Raw genomic sequence first — 21286 nt, 5'->3', positions numbered from 1 at the left:
TTTACCCCCATACGGTTCAATAACCTGACATGTATTGTGGTTTTATGAGGCAGAGCAACTCAGCTGAACTACCTGGTAAACTGCAACTAAAAATGAATAAGCAAAGGTTTATTCCATGCTGAAACGAGAAGAAAAGTAACACAACATTTCGGCTGTGGAGCCTTCTTTGGGTATGAAGAAGAAGGCTCCACAGCTGAAACGTTGTGATTGTTTTCTTCTCTTTTCACCATGGAATAAACCTTTACTTGTTCCTGTGCTGCCTACACATGCTGACACAGCTCCCTTCTTGAACTGCAAATAATAATGTTTTGCTAGAAATTAAATAAAGTGGCCATTCATACGTCAAGCTTAGTGAGTAAAGAAAGTTGAAATTTTGCTATAATTAACTTTATAATGCCTGACTACACAATTAATTGTAAATACCCGTGAATAATTTTAAACTATTTCATCTAAAGCCCCTGTGGCCAGTCAAAAGCTCCATCTCAAAACTCCTCGATCCTGACATCCCCGTCCAAGAATCTCCACAGTTTTCCTCCCACCTCCCCCCTTCCAACTGCTGCAGTGCTGGCCAGTTCAAAGTCTGTTAGGCCCACTAATCAGCTTTTAATTCACCTTTCAATTCAAACTCCCATCCAATAGGAAGGCACAGACGCAACCTCGGCCACTTCATTTGCACAACAAAGCCGTCTCTTTCAGTCTTGCCTTGTGCCTCAGAGCGGCGGTGGACTGGGGGAGCCCAGCCCCTGGGCGTCCAGCTTCGCACGCTGCTCAATAGCTCCACGGGCAGCTCCCCCCTCGGACTCCTGCTCCAGCCCAGCAGGTCGGATTGTGAGAGAAAAGCACGGAGGAAGAGCGCTGCATCTCACAGGTTTCCAAGTCTTTATGTGCTATGTTTTAATTTCTCTCCAACGCAATGAGTCCTGCATGGAAAGCTGGAACGTGATTTCAGGGTAGATTAAATCGGATTGGCACAGGCCATGTCCACAGATAAGGACCTGTCTTGTTAGAAAAGAACCTGTCTGGTTGAGCAGTAGGTGCTACCCGTCATGGGATTCAGGTGCAGGGCTGATTTCTCTGGCTTAGCAAAGACACAACAATACGTGCAACTTCAAACCCAGAACTGACAGAATTCAATCTAAAAATAAAATTTGCTAGTCAACAAAATAAAATGCCCAGTATATTTGAACAATGACTATTCAATTCAGGTCGCTCTGTTTTGGAGTGAATCAATAAGGCCTGAGTATTGGTTTTTTTTTATCTTTTAAGGAATGCACTGCTGGATTGGTCACAATGGACTCTGAGAAAGCAGCTGTTGAACTGCAAGGCAATTCTGTTGATGCTTATTCCTGGGGTAACTCATTACAGCCCACAAAACACAAAGCACAGCTTGACTTCAAATTGTCCATCCCCAGGGGAAGACATCTTTCTAGAAATGATAATGCAATCAGTGTGACATTTACGGCAGTGTGACAAAACAATATATAGTATGACTGCAAATACAGTCCATGTATAATGTCTATAAACAAATAGACTGTATATTATGTGCATATATGTCAACTATATGGTGCAAAGCTTAAATAAATAAATCAAAATCATGCTTCATGCACATCTTCATGAACAATTTTATAAAACAGTAAATGTCTGCCGCATTAGTGTATGAAGTATAGTGTTTATGTAAACAGTTCACGTCTGGACATTATTTCTTTCTGAAATGCAAATATTTTGTATATAGTTCATATGATTATGAGACATTCTACTTTCCATGAAGTTGTGTTCTAAACTGATTAGAATTTTGGCTATGTATTTGGGTATAACCAGCTTTTTTTATCAATGCATTGTTGTTTTGAGTCCTCAAAAAAGGAATCCTGGGTTTCACCTTTTGATGTGCCTCAGCTTTTGGATTTGGTGCTGCCATGGAAACTATGGTTTTTGTCACTGAGCTCAGTGGGGGCACTTATAGTTTCACAGCACATCATCGCAACAAAGCAACACCCAGTCCTCAACACTCACATAAGAAAAGGAGAAAAGATTAGGGGTCCAGGAGCGCTGCCACAAACTGAATGGGCCACAGGAATTAATAAGACTTATGTATAAAAATACATTATTTTCCATAGCGGGAACCACAGTAGGAAGATGTTAAAACATTTTTAGCACTTCACAAACAACAGTCAGTCTCAACACCTTCATTTAAAACACAAAAAAGTGCCGGCATTAATGGAGAAAAATTGGGTTTTTAAATCTATCCACCTAGAACTATTTTTACGGGAGCAGTGGAACTGACACACGTGTAGTGTGGCCATGACCATCGGGAAAAAAAACAACAACAGAAAACTCAGGAAACTAAGGAACGCATCACACACAAGTCCAGCATGCTTAAATATTGGGAAGAAATAGATATTTGAAACATTTTCCTTCTTGTAGAAATAAATCCCTTGGTAGGCAAGAGTACAATCAAGTGTGTAAGAGATAAAGGTCAGCAATCTGGATTTCTGTTGGGACTGCACATGGATGAAAACCCACAGCAATAATCCTGGCTTACATTCATCACTGCTGAAACTATTCAAGGCCAAAAATGTGTGTCCTCAGGAAACAAGAGACCATTAAACAAGCTGCGCAGTCTCACAGGATATACACAGATTCTTTATTACACCAATTAAAGCCCGATTACCCATCCTCACAGAGACCCATAAGCTCTGCTTCTCCCATCCATCCATAATCCATTAGCAACGAAAAGTGCAAAGACAACAGAAAAGGAACAGGCCGACGTGTACATTGCCACGTCCTCAGCTTTCGAGCAAAACAAATCGTGACGCCATTATGTCCGTTTTAAAAGCCTCTTGAGAAGTCCCGTGATTTTGAAGCGATCTAAGCTGTCCGACATCTGCTCCCAGAGCGTCGGGCGCTTCCAGAGGCCCCTCCCCGCCTTCTCCGCCTTGCCCTCGGCCCGGAGCAGCCGGCGGTGGACCCGCCAGAAGAGCCGGGAACCGTGCGGGAGGCCGGCCGCGGGCACCGTTCTTCCCAGGCCCTGCCTCAGCAGCTCCTCGTTGAGGCACACATCGCGGAACAGGCCGCCCTGCGCGAGGGAAGGCAAAACGGAAGATAACATATCCAGGTCACAACCGCAACGTCTGACATCGACTGACTGGAAGCAGAACGTTTTATGTTGTCGGCTATTCGATTGATAGATTAGATAGATAGATACTTTATTGATCCCGAGGGAAATTGCAGTGCAACAGCAGCTTAGCACAGTCAACACAGCACAGTGTAACGAAATGATACAATAATACAACAATACTATACTGTCAGTACAGTCAGTGAGAAGTGCACTAAGAAGAGTTGCTCACAGTCCAGAATACACAAAGAACAAACCAGAACAGTACACAAAAAGTTGTATTGCACAATATAAATGTAAATATAAATATATTGCCCTGGCATATATTGCACAAAAAACAGTTGTAGATGGGAAAAACCAGATGTAAGCAGAGAGTTTAGTGTTTTGTCCAAAAAACAGGTCAATATGTTGCCCCTGCCCAGACGCAAGGTGGATGCGTTGTCCAGTCTTATGGCAGAAGGCAAGAATGACCTCCTGTCGCACCGTGGCCTATTGCTGAACGTGCTCTTCATTCTCACAAGCCTGTCATAGAGGGGATGGGAGATGTTGTCCATGATGGCCTCTAGTTTGGACACCATTCTCCTCTCAGACACTACCTCCAGTATTCTGTCCAGTCTGTTTAAATAAGCAACAACCAAAGCCACCATGCTGATTAACTGCACGTCCAGCATGATTATCACATGAACATATCTCCTGGAAATAGCATGATGGTTCAGAAAGTATATTAAATATCACCTTTAACGTTTTAGAAAGGAATATCCAAACTGACACACTCCAAACAAAGTATTCTGGATCAATACTTCAGACAAAGGTAAAAAAGGAGAATTTAATTGCATTAATACCAACAACAGAGTTGACCCTGTATACAACAGACACAATCTTAAAACATGCAGGTAAGAATAAGACTCAATATTCGTTCTGTTGATTATGGATGTCACATCTCCGTGTGATACACTTCATTACAGGTTTGTGCTTTTTACAGTTTTTGGGCTTTGTCCTCTTAAAATGAAGGCACTGGATTCTAATCTCTTGAGAGGGCACTGGGGTTGTACCCTATAGCAAGGTACAGAACATCACTGATTGTACTGGAGGGGACCTGATTCAAACTCCTCCAAGATGCAGGCAAAGTTAAACCTCATGGGCCTCTGTAGAACAAACAGTGAAACCCAAACAAGACGACACAAGCAGAAACCACATGAAAGTGCATTTTAAACTGAGAACTGAACTGGAACAAACTACCAAGCCATAGTGCTGCCAAAGATCCTTTCAATAAACAGCTGGATGATCCTTAACCAAACAAGCTCTTATTTGAAGCCTTTTTTGAGTTCAATACATTTCCTATACAAGTTTTGTTGCTGACCATTCAAATATACAATGGTAAGTGGAGGTAGACTTAAACCACAGAGAGGATTGTCTACTGCACACTCACCAGGGTGAAGAATATATTTGTAGGGTCTAGTAATTTTTTTGAGCTCTCTACAGTCAGTTGTGTTTATCGTTGCTCACTCACCCTGTTCACAAAGACGAGACAGTCGAGTGCATTGCTTTCCCTTCTGATAAGTTTAAACCAGACAACCTCTGCGGGTTTTAGCTGTTGTTTTAACCACATCTGTCCATCCTCTGTGAGTTCAACTCCTGCCAGCCGAACCACCAGGAGTGCTTTAGATTGTCCTGCAGGAAATAAAAAGTCCTTACATTTAGTTGATTTAAAAAAAAGTTTAATTTTCAACATCAGTCACAAACTGATCTGCTGTAGATCACTGCCAATTCTACAGAAATATACAGTACCTTGCGAAAGTATTCGGCCCCCTTGAACTTTTCAACCTTTTGCCACATTTCAGGCTTCAAACATAAAGATATAAATTTTTTATTTTATGTGAAGAATCACCAACAAGTGGGACACAATTGTGAAGTGGAACGAAATCTATTGGATTTTTGAAACTTTTTTAACTAATAAAAAAATGAAAAGTGGGGCGTGCAAAATTATTCGGCCCCTTTACTTTCAGTGCAGCAAACTCACTCCAGAAGTTCAGCGAGGATCTCTGAATGATCCAATGTTGTCCTAAATGACTGATGGTGATAAATAGAATCCACCTGTGTGTAATCAAGTCTCTGTATAAATGCACCTGCTCTGTGATAGTCTCAAGGTTCTGTTGAAAGCACAGAGAGCATCATGAAGACCAAGGAACACACCAGGCAGGTCCGTAATACTGTTGTGGAGAAGTTTAAAGCCGGATTTGGATACAAAAAGATTTCCCAAGCTTCAAACATCCCAAGGAGCACTGTGCAAGCGATCATCTTGAAATGGAAGGAGTATCAGACCACTGCAAATCTACTAAGACCTGGCCGTCCCTCTAAACTTTCAGCTCAGACAAGGAGAAGACTGATCAGAGATGCAGCCAAGAGGCCCATGATCACTCTGGATGAACTGCAGAGAACTACAGCTGAGGTGGGAGAGTCTGTCCATAGGACAACAATCAGTCTTACACTGCACAAATCTGGCCTTTATGGAAGAGTGGCAAGAAGAAAGCCATTTCTCAAAGATATCCATAAAAAGTCTCGTCTAAAGTTTGCCACAAGCCACCTGGGAGACACCCCAAACATGTGGAAGAAGGTGCTCTGGTCAGATGAAACCAAAATCGAACTTTTTGGCCACAATGCAAAACGATATGTTTGGCGTAAAAGCAACACAGCTCATCACCCTCAACACACCATCCCCACTGTCAAACATGGTGGTGGCAGCATCATGGTTTGGGCCTGCTTTTCTTCAGCAGGGACAGGGAAGATGGTTAAAATTGAGGGGAAGATGGATGCAGCCAAATACAGGACCATTCTGGATGAAAACCTGTTGGAGTCTGCAAAAGACCTGAAACTGGGACGGAGATTTATCTTCCAACAAGACAATGATCCCAAACATACAGCAAAATCTACAAAGGAATGGTTCACAAATAAACGTATCCAGGTGTTTGAATGGCCAAGTCAAAGTCCAGACCTGAATCCAATCGAGAATCTGTGGAAAGAGCTGAAAACTGCTGTTCACAAACGCTCTCCATCCAACCTCACTGAGCTCGAGCTGTTTTGCAAGGAAGAATGGGCAAGAATTTCAGTCTCTCGATGTGCAAAACTGATAGAGACATACCCCAAGCGACTTGCAGCTGTAATCGCAGCAAAAGGTGGCTCTACAAAGTATTGACGCAAGGGGGCCGAATAATTTTGCACGCCCCACTTTTCATTTTTTTATTAGTTAAAAAAGTTTCAAAAATCCAATAGATTTCGTTCCACTTCACAATTGTGTCCCACTTGTTGGTGATTCTTCACATAAAATAAAAAATGTATATCTTTATGTTTGAAGCCTGAAATGTGGCAAAAGGTTGAAAAGTTCAAGGGGGCCGAATACTTTCGCAAGGCACTGTAATAATTCTTAAGTGAGAACTTAAAACTGTTAAGTAATGATCTATACAGAACACTTTTTCTATTACATTTTAAAAACAAAATAAGCTATATAATAAGTACGACCACAAATAGTTTTAAAAAGAGGATATTATATCCTAATAATTAATAAGCCCATTTTAGATAATTTATGCAGTTCTGAGAATTCAAAGAGTTGAAGCATGTTACATATAACCCCCATCATATTTATTTGTGGGTAAATACATTTTTACTTTCTAGAAGCACTATGAAGCCAAACAGGCCTCCATTCATTGTCAGACCTTAATAAACGATGGTCTAAAAAACACAAAACACTTGCTAATACAAGTCTGACTGTGATTTAATTTGAAGTGATATTTCACAATACTCTTTGGCAGCCCAGCTCAAGGACAAAAAGTTAATCCCATTACTAAACTGAAAACGTCCTGAGAGTCAAACCTGAATGTAGATTGAACCAAGTGAGCAACTTTTAAGAAATTAGGATTGCAAACGTTTGTAGTCCTATGGGTGCACTGTAACCTAATAACCGATGCTTTTCCTTCAACTAACAGGCTTGTAAAAGGTTTTAATGTACCAAAAGAGATTTCAGAAGAAATCTTGCAAATGGAAAAGACCTCATATTTAATCACTTCACTACCTGACCATTCAATTTAGTTACCAAATTTAGTTTAGCTATCATCAAATACTGAACATTTAATTAACACTTTCAAACAAAATGAGGTCTGTGGCACTAAATAGGTACCTTTGAGTAATAGTTTGAAGCAAATAACAAAGAACAAAAATATTCCATTTTAAAACTACTATCCAAAAAGATGTGAACAATAAAATACTAATCCTTGTCTGTGTTTTGTTGAAAACAAGATCCAGCAGTTTAACATTATCCTACAGAGAAGGATGGAATTATATGGTAAGTTTTAACTGTTGTTTCCTGTTTGGGTTTTTCTTTTCAAATCAGACTTTTATTTCCCTTTATTTAAGTTAACATGAAGAATTTCCTTACATTTCAAAAGAAACAGAGGAGCGAAGTATTAAGTATTAATTCTCTTAGAGACACCATTGAAAGAAACTCAATTGCCCTTACTCCTCTTCCTGAAACTTACTTTCCCTGAGCAGGGGAGATATCCCTGGAACAGTAATTGGAACATGTTCCAATTCTATGCTATTGTCTTTTACATGGTGAATTTTTCCTCGAAGACTCACATTCTTCTCTATAAATCGTGCGGGTATATCTGCAGCAGCCCCAAACTTTGTGATCTGCAAAGCAAGCAGAGAAGAAGATGGAGTTTCTCGTGAGACGCTGAATTTGCTGTGGTAAATCCATTCATGACTGAAACTGTTTTTTAGAAACATCTCAACACTTAATACCAAACGGAGACAAAAAAATGAATCAGACAAATCATTAAAAATTAAAAACACTAGTAAATCCATTTAAATGTACTTTATTCATCCACAAAATAAAACATCATGAAACTACTAAAACATTCATTTTTAGGTCTTTATAACTTCTAATTAAAGCTACTGTATCTTCTTAGTCTTCTCCCACAATAATACAGCGATTCCTTAAGTGCCTTTAGTTTATGATTTTTGATTGTTTTCTAACTCGCTTAACATATTCATTTCATACAGGTAATAAAACACAGTTCAACAAAAGTTATATATATAGTTAGTTAGTTATATCAGTAAGAATATATAGATATATTATTATACACAGATTATAACAAGCCATCAGTAATTATTATAGCAACGTGAGTCTGCAAACTTTCAATAATAAAGGCTGGCAGTTTGCTGTAAAAAAGACAAATAAGGTAATCTCTTTGATGTTTACTGTGGTTCAAATCATTTGGAAGAACTTGCAATATGGGAGTTAGGTATTCATTAAAAAACATCCCATGCACTTCAGGACAAATTTGAATATTTACCAGTTTAATACTCCGGGCTAAAACAATAATTCCAGCTATCGCAAGGCCTGTGCTGATGTTCTGAAAAGCAAAAAAAAACCTTTGTGATTTTAAACTCAAACAGAATCACAAACAGCCTTTTTTATTAAATTTAAAATCATTTTGTACATTATTTTTTCTTTGTGATTCATAGAAGACTTTACCACAGAAAGAACCATTTATTTAAAAATACAATACTGCTCTGTGAACACTTTGCATTTTATAATGAGCGAAATTGTAATTGCAAAAGTAACAAAAGAATCTTTCATAGAAACCAGTAAGCATTTTTGTGCATATTTGCTATTCTAAAGAACATTGTTCATTGTTAACCAAATGCAAATACCTCAATTTGTTCAAAAATATTTTTTAAATGTCAAGTAAGAGTTCATGACTGAGAAATCCTTCAATTTATGTCTCATTTGATACTGACATGACTATAGCATTAGATGGATAAAATAAATGACTAACTATGCTTCCATCCTGAACAGCAATACTTATGTGATGTTGTTCTGTCTTTAATGTTAATTTAGGGAGGAAAACACATAAAACCACTCATATTTCCACAAATCTAATAAATAATTCCAGTACTTAAGTACCACCCACATGCAGTTGTCTACATTCATGTAATTAAATGTTTTTTAATGACTTTTTCTGGAAACCTCATTTATTTATTTAAAAAAAACTATGCGTAAGCTGCAGTATAAAATTGTGTAATAATGTATCTTAAGTTACTCTCTTTGTCATTTATCCACAATGGGAATATCTAACTGTTTTTACTTGAAAATTCTTAAAACATCTAGATTAAATATTAAAATACAACAGGAAATACATCTTTCCTGCAGTAATGTATTTCTTGTGCCAAGAAATATATTTTTAATCATACTATACATTTAATTTAGTATTAATAAAAATGTAAAGACTGCTACCAAACTAAGTAATGTTCCAGTATTCGCCACCTCATCAGCAGCGTATTTTACTACACGGTACTGCGACGTCAAGAACCACTTTATTGTCAAGATAACCTGAATCTACTGCATATTACGGAAATTCCGGTAGAATGTAAAACGCCAAGCGTCAATAATTAATTCTATCGTTAATGGATCTAACTAGCAAATCATTCAGACTACCTGTGCTTTCAGAAAGCATTAGATCAAGATGTGCGTCAAAGTAATTGTTCGACATATGATACACTGCCTGAGTTTTTTTCTCTGATTATTATTTTTTCAAAAACATTACTTGCCCGCACAATTTATTTAGTCTTGATTTGATTGGGGGCTACATTATTACTGAAGAACTGCTGCTGAAAACGTCCTCCTCCAGGCAAGAGACGGGGATGTTACCTAATTAACTTCGCTTGTATTTTTTTTAGTATATGGACTCATACCCTCACGACAGTCAAATGCTCGTCAGCAATCTGGGATATTTTTGCGACAATGTTAGACGTCCGTTTGCTCCCTCCGCCTGGTTCGTCATGCTCGTCCGCAGCGGGCAGGCGCTCCTCCGGCATGTTGTTTACAAAGTTAAAAACTACAGGAGCGGCTCCGCCCAGCGCATACGGTACGCCAAGAGGTCCAAACCTCCTCTCTCTCCCCGACGAGCTCTTCGTACAGACCGTTCTGATGAGCATTTCAATTTTGGTGGGATTATTACATATTCTGAAAACACACACCGGTCCTCTTAGAGATTGGGAGTAAAGATTTTTTGGTCAAAGGCGATCGCTAAATTACTTAATTTAACAACAAATCGCCTGCTAAATTGTTCACAAGTAAATTCCTGTCTTTATAAATGGATTATTTATATTATTTAAAGGCCACTTCTAGGATTGAGGCTGTTCAGGACCAGGACTGGAGAACTGTCTTCTGTACTTATTATCTTAAATTCTAACGCCGCCTTTTATATTGCTTTCTCATCTAATATGCAAAATTATAGAAAATGTCTACTACATTCTGTCAAATACAGAAAGTTTTCTTTCCTAAACATGCAGTTTTTTTCTAAAACAACCTTACTGCTCTCCTATGCTGTTTTTATCAAGTATGTTGGACAAGGAAAGACATTTTATAGATCTTTACTCAACCTGTAATCCTAAAATCTTAACTACCCAAACTCTGAACTAGTGAAACATTCTCGACACAAAACAGATGGAAACAAAAAACAGATTCATATTTTATTACATATAGGATATGTACTGTATTAAATCTTTGTAATATTACATCTCAGGAATGTTGATACAAAAGTTTCTTAGAACTGTTTACAGTGTGGCATACTGTATATACAATGCATATACTGTACAATTACTATGTTCTTTGTATGGAGTTTTAATTACAGAATAGACCATCTTCACCACAGAAAAAAACTAACCTGTTAAACACTGTGCTCAAGATTCAACATGATAACAATGCCATTGCATCACCATGGCCCATTTTCCAAGAGCAGGAATTTGACGCTGAACCACTGCTTTTAACCATCTATAGAAGAGCTCAGTTTGCAAGACTGCAGCCAATATAACTTCAGGAAATATCCCAATAAAAAAATCTACTATTTACCAATCACCTGTATGTGAGAACACACAACATAAAGTTGTGTTCTCACATACAGATAAATAAAATATTCAACAACTGAAAACGTCGCCCAGTTTGGCTGTTGTAGTTGAGCACAAACCATCTCATTGTATCCTTAAGAGAAGGCATGTGAATGAATCACCATCAAAGCCACTTCTGAACAGCAATGTCAGCTTTGACACAGAAAGAATACATTGTTAACCAAGTGACCACAACATTAAGACCTCCTACTGAACACACATTTTATTAACTAAAAAACTCTACAAGCTCATATGGGTAATTTGGGAAACATGAAGACCCATTCAAAAAAAATCTCAGAACTAAACTTTTAAAAGAAAAGATTGTACAAACTTAATCATTTAAAAGGAACCAAGTACTTCAATATAAATTCCAACATTAATTTTGTTGCTATCAGGGTCTGCCTCAGGTTTAATCTGTATCCTTCACCCTCTAGTCTTCTTGATCTGCATCAACAGCGAGCAATACTGCAAATTGTAGACAAAAATCAAACTTTTTAAGAACGACATCTTGTTGTTACAAATGTTTTTATAATCTACAATCTGTTTCATAATGTGAATTTATCACTTTACACACGACTGGATGACATCAGATTAGATCAACCAGATAAAGCTTTTTTTAATCAATGAACCATACAAAAATATATATATTATGTATGCCTAGATGTGATGCATACACTTTTCAAAGTTTTCAATTGTGAACAGAACCTTGTGAAGGTTGATGTAACGGGTAAATGATTTCACAGATGTTCATCCGTTATCAAAACGGGTGGCTAAAACGCATGCTTTTAAAAAAGGCACATGTTACAAGAAAATAAAAACGACATCTTTTGAAAGAATTGGCAGAGTGTTCTTCTTTAGTTAAGCATAGTAGTTAGCATAGAAATATGTGACTTGCTCAACCTTGCCAGCAGGAAGTTAATTTCATAGTACCAGTTCTCATCCCTTATCCTATTGAACGATGAATCGATGATGCAGCGAAGAGTAAGAAAGCTACCTAGATTTAGCTCTTATTTCGAAGGTGAAAGTCACTGGAGCCCACCCTGCACCTGCAGTGGCAGCACGACCACGATGATGACAGGACAGGCGTCCGATCATTTAGCTGTCCTGCACTGCCAGGCCGACGGCCTTTCTTCCTGCAGCCTTTTCATCTTCTTCCCCAGCCAGAACCACCAACCAAAGCCAATGACAACACAGACTATAGACTCCACGTAGTAGCCATCCAGCACGGTTACACAGGAGCCTCCAACTTTTGCACACAGCTAAAAAGAAATTTTAAAAAGGGAGACAAAAGCGTTAAAGATTCAATTAGAACAATTCGTACACGCCCCATATGAACGGGGCTCTGTCCTGGATGTGAGCATTTCAGCAGAATAATGTGGCAAAGCCAACTGTTGTCTTTATTTCTCGATTCACAGCAGCCACCCAGAGGACACAAGTGACACCAGCAGGAGCTGCATTTAAAAAATAAGAAAAGGAAGCACTTTCTTACAGAACAGATTGTAGGTGCCTGGAAAAAGCTACACAGCCATGTTTTTGGAGCTGATATCCTGCCTTCCTTCAAGGAACAGCTGGATAAGAAACCCAGATCAATCAACTGCTAGGAATTACACAAGCTAGATGGGCCAAATAGCCTGCTCTCATTTGTAATTTGTCTTGTATTGTAATGAAGATGAGTAAACCAGGTCCTATGAGCCACACACCCATTGGACTAGTGGCCTTTTTACAAACTCGCCCAGCTCAGCCATGCCTTGCAGGAGAGTAACTTCTGATTGGAAGAGAGTTAAACCCATCACTGATATCACTGCAAGCTTTCTGGCGCCCAGTTACACAAAGAGAACTCTATTCAACTAATTCAACCCCCACCCAGTGGTGCTCAGCCAATCATACGCCACGGTTTGGACACATCACAGTCGCCTAGCAACACAATCCAGGAACAAGTACACAGCATCTAGGCCCTGCGCCCTCTTTATTTCATAATATGCGTAAACATCATGAACCTCAGGTCAAGCCTGGGGATGATAATGATTTACATAAAGACGTTTGTATTTTAACAACAGAAATGCAAGGGAAACCTTCAATGATGCAACCAAAGGACATACAAAGCATTTACTTAGATTTATTATTTATACTGCTCACACCAGCAACAGAACAAGCAAGAAGGCACCAGAGGCCTCTTTACATTTCTAAGCTTCTTACGTGGCTTTTAATGCAAACCTGAGTTACACTGTTGAGCAGCCTTTGACGATGAGAAAAGATCTTGAATGTCTGTCATTTTCACACCCAAAGGCTCAACTGGCACTTACCAAAGCAAATCACCAATACACCGGGCAACAGAAAAGCACGTTGATATTTACCCCTGCTTCTTCGGGAGACCCGCAGGTCTGCCCTTCCGCTCCTTGGCACTCCTTCACCGTGAGCGGGTCCACGAGCCACAGCGCCAGGGTGGAAGGCCAGTTTCCTCCCAGGTTGGTCACAGTGTTCAAGAGAGTCATGTATGTCCCACCAATCACTGGATCGCTGACTTTAGCATGAAACGCCATGACAGCCACATACATGCTGTACAAAGCAACCTGTTAAAAGATAAAGGAATAAGCCGTCTTAGAATCAGTTGGATCAATTAGCTACTCCCTGTTGTGATGATACACCACATTTCACTATCACCCTTGTTGATATGTAGCTAGTTAACACTGTCAAAAAGATAAATTGCCTGTACTGACGCGTGTGATCAGCAGACGTAGAGATGTTTTATATGTAACTTCTTTCCGTCTCACAAAAAAGGGCTTTCATAAAAAATGTTGCACACGTAGTAGATGAAAGAGGATTGTATGCTCTCGGCACCGAGCTGATGTCTTACTCAAGACGTGTGACAGAAAACCATTCACTTATGCAGCTATTCTTACGTTTCATTAAGGAGTGTGCGTTGGTATCAATCACATCCAATACAAAACAAGGAAAAATTATCCTTGGCCTAGGTGCCCAGGATAAATGGAAAAGCTGCATGTGGTGTTCTAAGCTCTTTTGGTTAAAACTGTAGACAAGGAAGTTCCCTGTTTGGGGGTATAGTTGCATGTGAGCATAGAATTTAATCATCTATTATTGCCTGCAGTGATCACATGAAAGAAGAAGTAAAAGCAAAGGTTGCTGTGTTCACAAAGGCTATGGCTCCAGTTACCACGTACTTCTCAGTGACTAGGTCATGGGTTCATGGGTGTGCAGGCCTGCAGTAATACAATAGGACCTACAAGGCTGTCACAGAGTGCTGGGGACAGTAACAGTGTAGGAACATTAATCAAAAGAAGACAAAATTAAAATTAACACATTATTTAACTTTACCAATTATCTATTAGGAGAAAGACATTGAAGACAAATCCTTACCTGGTGTACAGCATAACTTATTAGGACCACAATGTAGTAATAGACAGGAAATCCTCCCTCTTGCTTTACACTGGGAGTCCACCACACCAGCAAAGCAAACCCCAGTCCAATCAGTAACCTGCAGATCATTAACAGCAGTGCGTTAACACTGAGCAAAAAGACAACATTCCTGCATACACTTTCAATATCAAAGATTTTAAGTGCATTTCCACTGCTGGTATGTTTTCTTGAAATTTCTTGAATGTATTTACCTAAAAGGAAAGGCTTTGTAAAAAATGTCCAGTGGGCGAGGGCCTGCTGTGTACTTGCTGATGATCAAGGGCAGCAGGATCTGCAGGGGGACCATCGGCACTGCCAGCAGGGCCAGCTGCTCTTTAGGGACTCCCTCTTCTACTAGCTTGAGTCCAGTGACAGCATCTGCAGCAGAGAAGCCCATCTGGAATAAACACGGATCAATTAAAACACGCGTGTAGATGGCTTGGAATATGCACGGCATGCACAGTACATTACTATGCAGCAAGGCAAGCCAAGGGACCAGCACTTACTTTAGCAGTGAGCAGGAGAACACAGAATGTCAGAACTGTTGGCATCTTGATAATTGAGAAGAGATGTTCATAGGTTTCCAGGACTCCCTGCGTCTCCTCCTTGGGCTTGGACTTTTTATTGTTTTCCTTCTTCAAGATAGCCACCAGTGTCGTGGTCACCAAGAAAACAATACCCCAAAAGAACAAGAAGTCTACAAAAACAAAGGAAACAAACAAAAGAAAAAAGATATTGGGGTTTTTAAAGGTCCAATAAGCACACATGCCTTAATATGACTACAAAATAAAACTCAGTTCATTTACATTTTCAGGAAAAGTCTAGTTTATGTCCTAAAGTGTATGTCCTTTGGTACAGGTTATGTTCTAAAACCCCTGTTACCTGCCTAAATCTTCAAATGGAGGCTTCATTTTCAGACAAATTCCACATTAAACATAAGGTCGCACAATAATTGCAACCAGGACTTTATTACTTTATTAGAAATAACTCTAAACCTAAATTCTAGTCATACGCACTGTCCTATGCTCACCCACAGTAGGCTGCATTGTAACCCCTGGGTTACTGATACAACCATATTTTTAATTTAATTAAAATTCCAGTCCAGAGGTTCGTTATAAGCTTACTGAGGCACTTAATCAATAATGGCCAAGAGGAATGTGTTGACTTTTGGTTCCATCACTCGATAGGCTAAATATAACAAGTCTTTCATGTACGACACTTAGGCCAACAAAACCAAGTCTAAATATGGAAATAGAGTAGTTCTCCGCCACAAGATTAATTGTGTTGATAATATAAATCGTTTGCTACTCATTAGGCTACGCAACTGGTCCATAATATTTACTTTGTGCACAAATTACTCTCCCTTAGCTCCTTCTCATTACACCTGGGATTCACATATCTATTTGCTTCGTGGAAAAGAAAATGCCATTTTCATCCCGCTCAGTAAACAGCGCAAACTAATTTATCACCAGGCACCATAGTACCTGAGAGAGTGACAATCCCTTTGGGCTTCGGCTCAAACCGAAGGTATTTATTGCAGAAATCCGCAGACTCCAGAGCCAGGAAGAGCACGTTTCCCAGGAAGTACCCCGCCGTCTGTCCGACGGAGTTGCAGGTCGAGGCGTATCCCACGTTCTCCCGGGACAACATGGTCAGCGCCCAGCCGTCCACAGCGATGTCCTGAGTGGCGGCCAGGAACTCGAACATGAAGAACACGGCGGTGATGGTCACAATGTGCGGGCCCTTCTGGCCATCGCTTTCCAGCAGAGAGTCCACCTTCGTCGACAAATACAGCATGAAGACGCCCAGGAGATACTGGGTGGGCACCAGCCAGGACTTCCTGCGGCCGAACGTCTTAAAGTACACGGCGTCCACCAAAGGCGCCCAGAGCAGCTTGAGGCTGAAAGGCCAGAAGACGAAGCTGAAGTAAGCCTGGTCCGTGTAGCTGACATTTTTGCTCTGTAGAATGAGAGGTATGCTCCCAGCCAACCCCAGTGGGATCCCCTGCAACACGTAGAGGAACAACAGCAACGACACGTTCCCCAGTTCCGCTCTCAGGCCTTTCCGTGCCTTCGGGCGCCCTTCCGCTCGGTCAGACTCGTCCAGCAGAACCTCTTCCTCCGTCCCGAACCTGCCATCGCTGAGTTTCATATCCAAGGACACGGTTTTGCGTTGCCTCCCGTTCTTGTGAGCGACTGAGTCTGCCATTTCCGTGCCGGTGCGCTGCTCTCGGGGAATCTGAAAGAGCGTTTTGGATAGGAAATTATTTGGTAGCTGTCGAGTCCAGCGCGAACAGACGACGACGACGACAACAACTCGCGTGTAGCTACTGTAACAGACACCTGAGACGACATTCAAGTATTTTAACACAAACATTTGTTTCCAGTCTTCTTAGTCAAACTGGTGAGATATCTCACTATAATTTATTAGTATTAAGTCAAAGTCAAAGTGGTTTTGAGGAATACAATTCACTAGGGCTGTATTAACATGAAACCTCGCCACTGCTTAGAACAAATATAAAACTTTACGTTATAGAATGTACGTATTCCGCAAACAAAAGTCAATTAATAGTGCCGCAAAATTACACGTAGTATTGCATGTTTTTCTACGACTGATATACTACAGACAACAGTCAACTAGCAAAACACCAACAAACGATGCACTGTTTAGGAAAGGCACACGATTATCAGGAAGTACAGATAGTGATATTCGAAGTATTATAAACACAACACAAATCGAAATGCAAGCATGAAAAAGACCAAAATAACACTTAACGAAATGATCTAGCACGATACCTGATGCGAAGATAAATCACATGTCAATTCAAGTGGATTAATGTCAGCGAACGAATAACGCACAATCACACCTCTTGGGAATGAATGAAAGTGCAGGATGCCTAGCCATTAAAATGCCTTTAAAAAACAAAACATACAATTAAAGTACAGTTGGAAAGACCAGTTTAATGCCGAAACACGTAACCCCACCTCTCCCGTTATAAGGTTACCGGTAAAATGCAAGCGGTGTGGTTAAGGAAACCTGTGTAACACTGAAACCCTTCCGCGGGCTTAAGATGACGTGTCTGAACAGCCGAGCACATTTCAGTTCCTAGCCGGGGCACTTCTGAAAGGTATTACAGTGATAGCGGGGGAACCTGAGCACCACCACTTGCTTTTAAAATACACAAAACAAGTGAGCTCTGTGATGTGGGGTGTAACGTTATCATCTAAGACAACTGCATCGAAAATCTTCACGCGTTTTGGAAAGTCGCTAACCTCTAGCTGCAGAAGAGAGAGAGAGGCGAAATTGTAAAAACTAAAAGTTGGTTCCGCAAACCCTGCAGACCTGTTTATGTGGTATGACTCAGCTACAATCTTTAATAACGAAAGGGGAGACCATAATTATGATTCAGTATCTCCAGCTCTGTTTGGGAGATTTTTAATGACGAAAACTGCAGTGTGCTGGAAAAGGTTAATGCTGACTCGCGTTGCATACTGTACGTACGACAGCCAGTGAAAGACTATGATCTCTACAAGGTATTTTTTGCATAATTCAAAACACGAAACCCCTTCCACACGCACACATAGAACAATATCTGACTCAAAATGTCACTATACTACAAAGCCTGCTTTAACGCACGATAAGGTTTTTGGATTTGATATCAATGGCAAACATACCTCCGAGGTGCCGCAAAACCGAAACTCCTAGATATATTCGCTAGACGCCGGAAGACGAACAGAACTGTACAGACATCGTGTATAGGCATCGACACAGGGCTTTTGTTAACCATATTCCGTCTCAAATATCAGTAACCAGTATAACAACTTGCAGTTTAGTCACGACAGCGCAACCCCGAGTGTAATAGCTTCATAGGGAATGTAAATGTGAAGGTGAAGTATGCACTAAAAGGAACGTATTAATTACAATTACCTCTACATAGAATAATCTGTGAGATCTGTGTTGTGGTTCACTCGTCCCTTGAGGAAACAAGCAACATTTTACTAAGGGTTACATCACATTTTCAAACGCTTATTGAGGAAAGGTTTGTCCTGGGAAAATTATGTAATCTGTCCAAATATTTAAAATTGTCTCAGAAGAAAAAAAAAGTTTGACATTATTTAGGGATGTTAAAAAATAAACGCTGCCAGAAATAAAAAAATACTGAATTAACAAGTCTTATTCTTAACACCTGCTTTATTTAGAAGGGGCAATCGCCGAAAAACAGTTCCAGGGTCGTAAAGCGAAGAGTTCAGAGAAAAATAAACTACAGATTATATCTCTGCAATGTATTCTGTGCAAAATGAAAATGCATATGAATTCAAATGACATGAATTCATCAGTTTGGAATGCTCGCTGATGTCTGCGTCCTGCCCTCTGGTGTATCGCGTTATAATTACAACGCTTGACCCATGATTTTCTTAAGAATACTTTTAATACTTTTCTTAAGAATTGGAAAGATGAAAATTGGGATCATTGGTGGGTTTCACGTTTAATGGGTAAGAGCTGAAAGTCAAAGTAAAATACTTTAAGACTGCTGCAGACTATGTATTATATTGGTATTTTAAGCGCGCTGTCATCGTCTAGACTGGAGGAGGGTGTTTTGCTACTGGCTCGCTGTAGGTTTGAAGTCGCCGAGCACGGAGGACTAAACACTATGTGAGCCTAAGACAGGCGTCAGTGTTGTGCGCGATGAACTTTGTCTCTGTGGCTTAGTGCAAAGCTTAACCACTTACAAGAAGCAGTATTACTGTTTGTTTTTTATTCTCTTTTTCTAAGCATCACTGTTCTATTTGTTTTAGGATTCTTTTTATTTAGACGCAGAATGGATTTAAATCATACACTAAATACACTAACCCTACTCAAAATGCTTTGTGGCTGTTTAAATATATGCATGTGCGTTGTTTGACTTAACAAGTTAGCTATTTTTATCATTCAGACAGGGGATGTCTATGTCTAGTAAAAAAGACTTCCAGAATAGCTCCTGTAAATATCTGCACACATTGGATGAGCACGACTCTCGTGTGTAAGAACAACCAGTTATTGGAAATTAAATACTTCGTTGTAATTGAAGGAAATACTATACAAGGACACGGGCCGTTGGGTTCTGTTATTTTTATAGTTTGTGTCGTTTTCTATTTCACTGTATTCTATTTTTCAAGTTGCACATCAGTCACTTTTCAGCGACCTTCAGACGTCTCAGTTAACAGAGGCAGCTACAGGAATCACAGGTCAAACTTCACTTGTACGGATGTTACAGATTTTCCAGTCTCGTTAACCTTTGTTCATGTGACCACAATACTACGCCTCAACAACCAACAGACTTGCTCGTATTGGAACAGCGCCCTCTTCAGGATGGATTATAGTGCAATTGGAAGCAGCGGTATCTGGTCTTTACAAAGCAGCCTCTAATAAAATAATTTCTGCTAAAATTAATAGGTAATTTAGCAGGCAGAAGTCATGAACTTCTGCAAGTCGTGTGATTTTGAACACTTCACTGACACTTCAGTCTCCTTACAGTAGTAAAACAGTATCGCCTTTCAGTCATTCAACAATTAAACATTTCTTGTTATCGTCACAAATGTCAATATCGAACAGACTATAAATCGATTTGATATCACTTTTTGATGTGTGCTTTTCATGGTAGTAATTGCATTTGTCTTTACAGGTTAATGCACCGGCGCAATAACATTTCCATACAAATATTTCATGTCGCACCGTGTCAATATCATGGGTTGTCCTTCACAATGCGAGTTTACAGCACAGTGCACTGTACAATGTACACTAACATTTCAGTTGGAAAAGCACTAAACCTAATGGAGCAAGCAGCAGTTGCCATGAACTCTTACTGTCACATAGATGTTCTGGTGTTATTATCTCTGCTATGAACATCTGACGTTCTACTTTGGGCCTGCCATTTCTGTTATCAGCAAAATTTGGAAACAGTAACACGTTACACTTTGCATGACCCCCACAGCCTGGATACCATTTCGTCACGGAGACGATAAAATGGTCTGAACCGTCCTGCGTGCTGAGGAATCCGAGATAATGTGTTCGGCGTGTTGAGACTTAGCTGCATTTATTAATCATGCGCTGGACGTTGCGTTGGCAGTCTGCGTGAAAGCCACATGGCTCTAAATAAAGCTGAATCTGGCATGTGACGGCTGGCGTAGCCACATGTGACACTGCTCGACAGCAGTCTTCGTACAGCCTTCAGGAACCGCAAGCGAGGACCGATTCCAAAATGAAAATAATAGGTCTAATGAAATAGTGTACATAGGATAAATCGTAAAGGAAATTTAAGCCTAGTGGCCAGTAGATGGCGCTCATTCGGTCAGTTTAAGGTAATTTCAACAGACGATACTCATGCAATACTCAACATGCAATACTGCTTCCAAATAATCAGGTTAATAACGTTGCCAACTTTATGTCAGAGCTTAAATGTTTTTAAATGTCCTTTACATTATTTTCCCTTCCATCCATGTGTCAGCCCACTGAAATGGTTTAATAATAAATAATGACGAGAGCTCTTCGCATGTAAAGCGCCTCACATCTCAAAGGAAACCAAAGAACATTGCAGATAGGAGGGAGCCCACCACTGACATGCAGCCCCACTGCACAGCCCATCAGGTGGAGAAGTGAGAAGGCACTAATCATTGAGATAGGAGGAATAATACTTCACAGGTATCCGCATAGCAAAATGTCAGGAATCTGATGTATTCTTCTTGAACTTGGGTCCTGTGTCAGACTTTGGGACATATTCAACAAGTCATCTTGAATCTTCTTACAGTCTCCTCATTAACTGAAGCTCTATAGTGTAGT

The 21286-nt window shown here is 40.0% G+C and overlaps 2 protein-coding genes and 1 long non-coding RNA gene across 6 annotated transcripts; 1 reads left to right on the top strand and 2 right to left on the bottom strand.

Moving 5' to 3' along the window:
* The first annotated feature begins 603 nt into the window (after positions 1–603).
* Positions 604–1597, top strand: LOC148677151 (uncharacterized). Its single transcript, XR_015929946.1, has 2 exons — positions 604–868; positions 1267–1597. It is a non-coding gene; the product is annotated as an uncharacterized LOC148677151 (long non-coding RNA).
* A 1022-nt stretch (positions 1598–2619) lies between these two features.
* On the bottom strand, positions 2620–10073 carry miso1 (mitochondrial inner membrane subdomain organizer 1). The gene is made up of 5 exons (XM_088619028.1): positions 9863–10073; positions 8461–8520; positions 7642–7795; positions 4623–4783; positions 2620–3073 (listed from the first exon to the last, which is right to left on the bottom strand). The coding sequence occupies exons 1-5, from the start codon at positions 9983–9985 to the stop codon at positions 2816–2818; spliced, it is 756 nt and encodes a 251-aa protein (XP_088475154.1). The 5' UTR covers positions 9986–10073; the 3' UTR covers positions 2620–2815.
* A 556-nt stretch (positions 10074–10629) lies between these two features.
* On the bottom strand, positions 10630–18522 carry slc33a1 (solute carrier family 33 member 1). 4 transcript variants are annotated; one of them, XM_088619014.1, is made up of 7 exons: positions 18398–18522; positions 15955–16708; positions 14977–15167; positions 14683–14867; positions 14432–14549; positions 13411–13626; positions 10630–12315 (listed from the first exon to the last, which is right to left on the bottom strand). In XM_088619014.1, the coding sequence occupies exons 2-7, from the start codon at positions 16676–16678 to the stop codon at positions 12148–12150; spliced, it is 1602 nt and encodes a 533-aa protein (XP_088475140.1). In that variant the 5' UTR covers positions 16679–16708; positions 18398–18522; the 3' UTR covers positions 10630–12147. The 4 variants fall into 4 exon arrangements, with proteins under 4 accessions (XP_088475140.1, XP_088475122.1, XP_088475130.1 ...); XM_088618996.1 differs by lacking the exon at positions 18398–18522 and adding an exon at positions 18145–18295; XM_088619004.1 differs by lacking the exon at positions 18398–18522 and adding an exon at positions 17403–17537.
* Between the last annotated feature and the right edge of the window lie 2764 nt (positions 18523–21286).

Source organism: Lepisosteus platostomus, chromosome 2 (genome assembly GCF_059453375.1).
Source record: "Lepisosteus platostomus isolate fLepPlt1 chromosome 2, fLepPlt1.hap1, whole genome shotgun sequence".
Classification (NCBI taxonomy): domain Eukaryota; kingdom Metazoa; phylum Chordata; class Actinopteri; order Semionotiformes; family Lepisosteidae; genus Lepisosteus; species Lepisosteus platostomus.
Note: the sequence above shows the minus strand (reverse complement) of the source record. Positions and strands in the feature narration are given on the sequence as shown.

Coding starts and splice junctions, on each gene's coding strand:
- miso1 (XM_088619028.1), bottom strand. CDS start 9,985: ATGCCGGAGGAGCGCCTGCCCGCTGCGGACGAGCATGACGAACCAGGC. Junction 7,796..8,460: donor TAGCCCGGAGTATTAAACTG/GTAAATATTCAA, acceptor CTTGCTTTGCAG/ATCACAAAGTTTGGGGCTGC. Junction 4,784..7,641: donor ATCTCCCCTGCTCAGGGAAA/GTAAGTTTCAGG, acceptor TATTTCCTGCAG/GACAATCTAAAGCACTCCTG.
- slc33a1 (XM_088619014.1), bottom strand. CDS start 16,678: ATGGCAGACTCAGTCGCTCACAAGAACGGGAGGCAACGCAAAACCGTG. Junction 14,550..14,682: donor TACAAAGCCTTTCCTTTTAG/GTAAATACATTC, acceptor AATGATCTGCAG/GTTACTGATTGGACTGGGGT. Junction 12,316..13,410: donor GGTCTCCCGAAGAAGCAGGG/GTAAATATCAAC, acceptor ATTTCTTTTTAG/CTGTGTGCAAAAGTTGGAGG.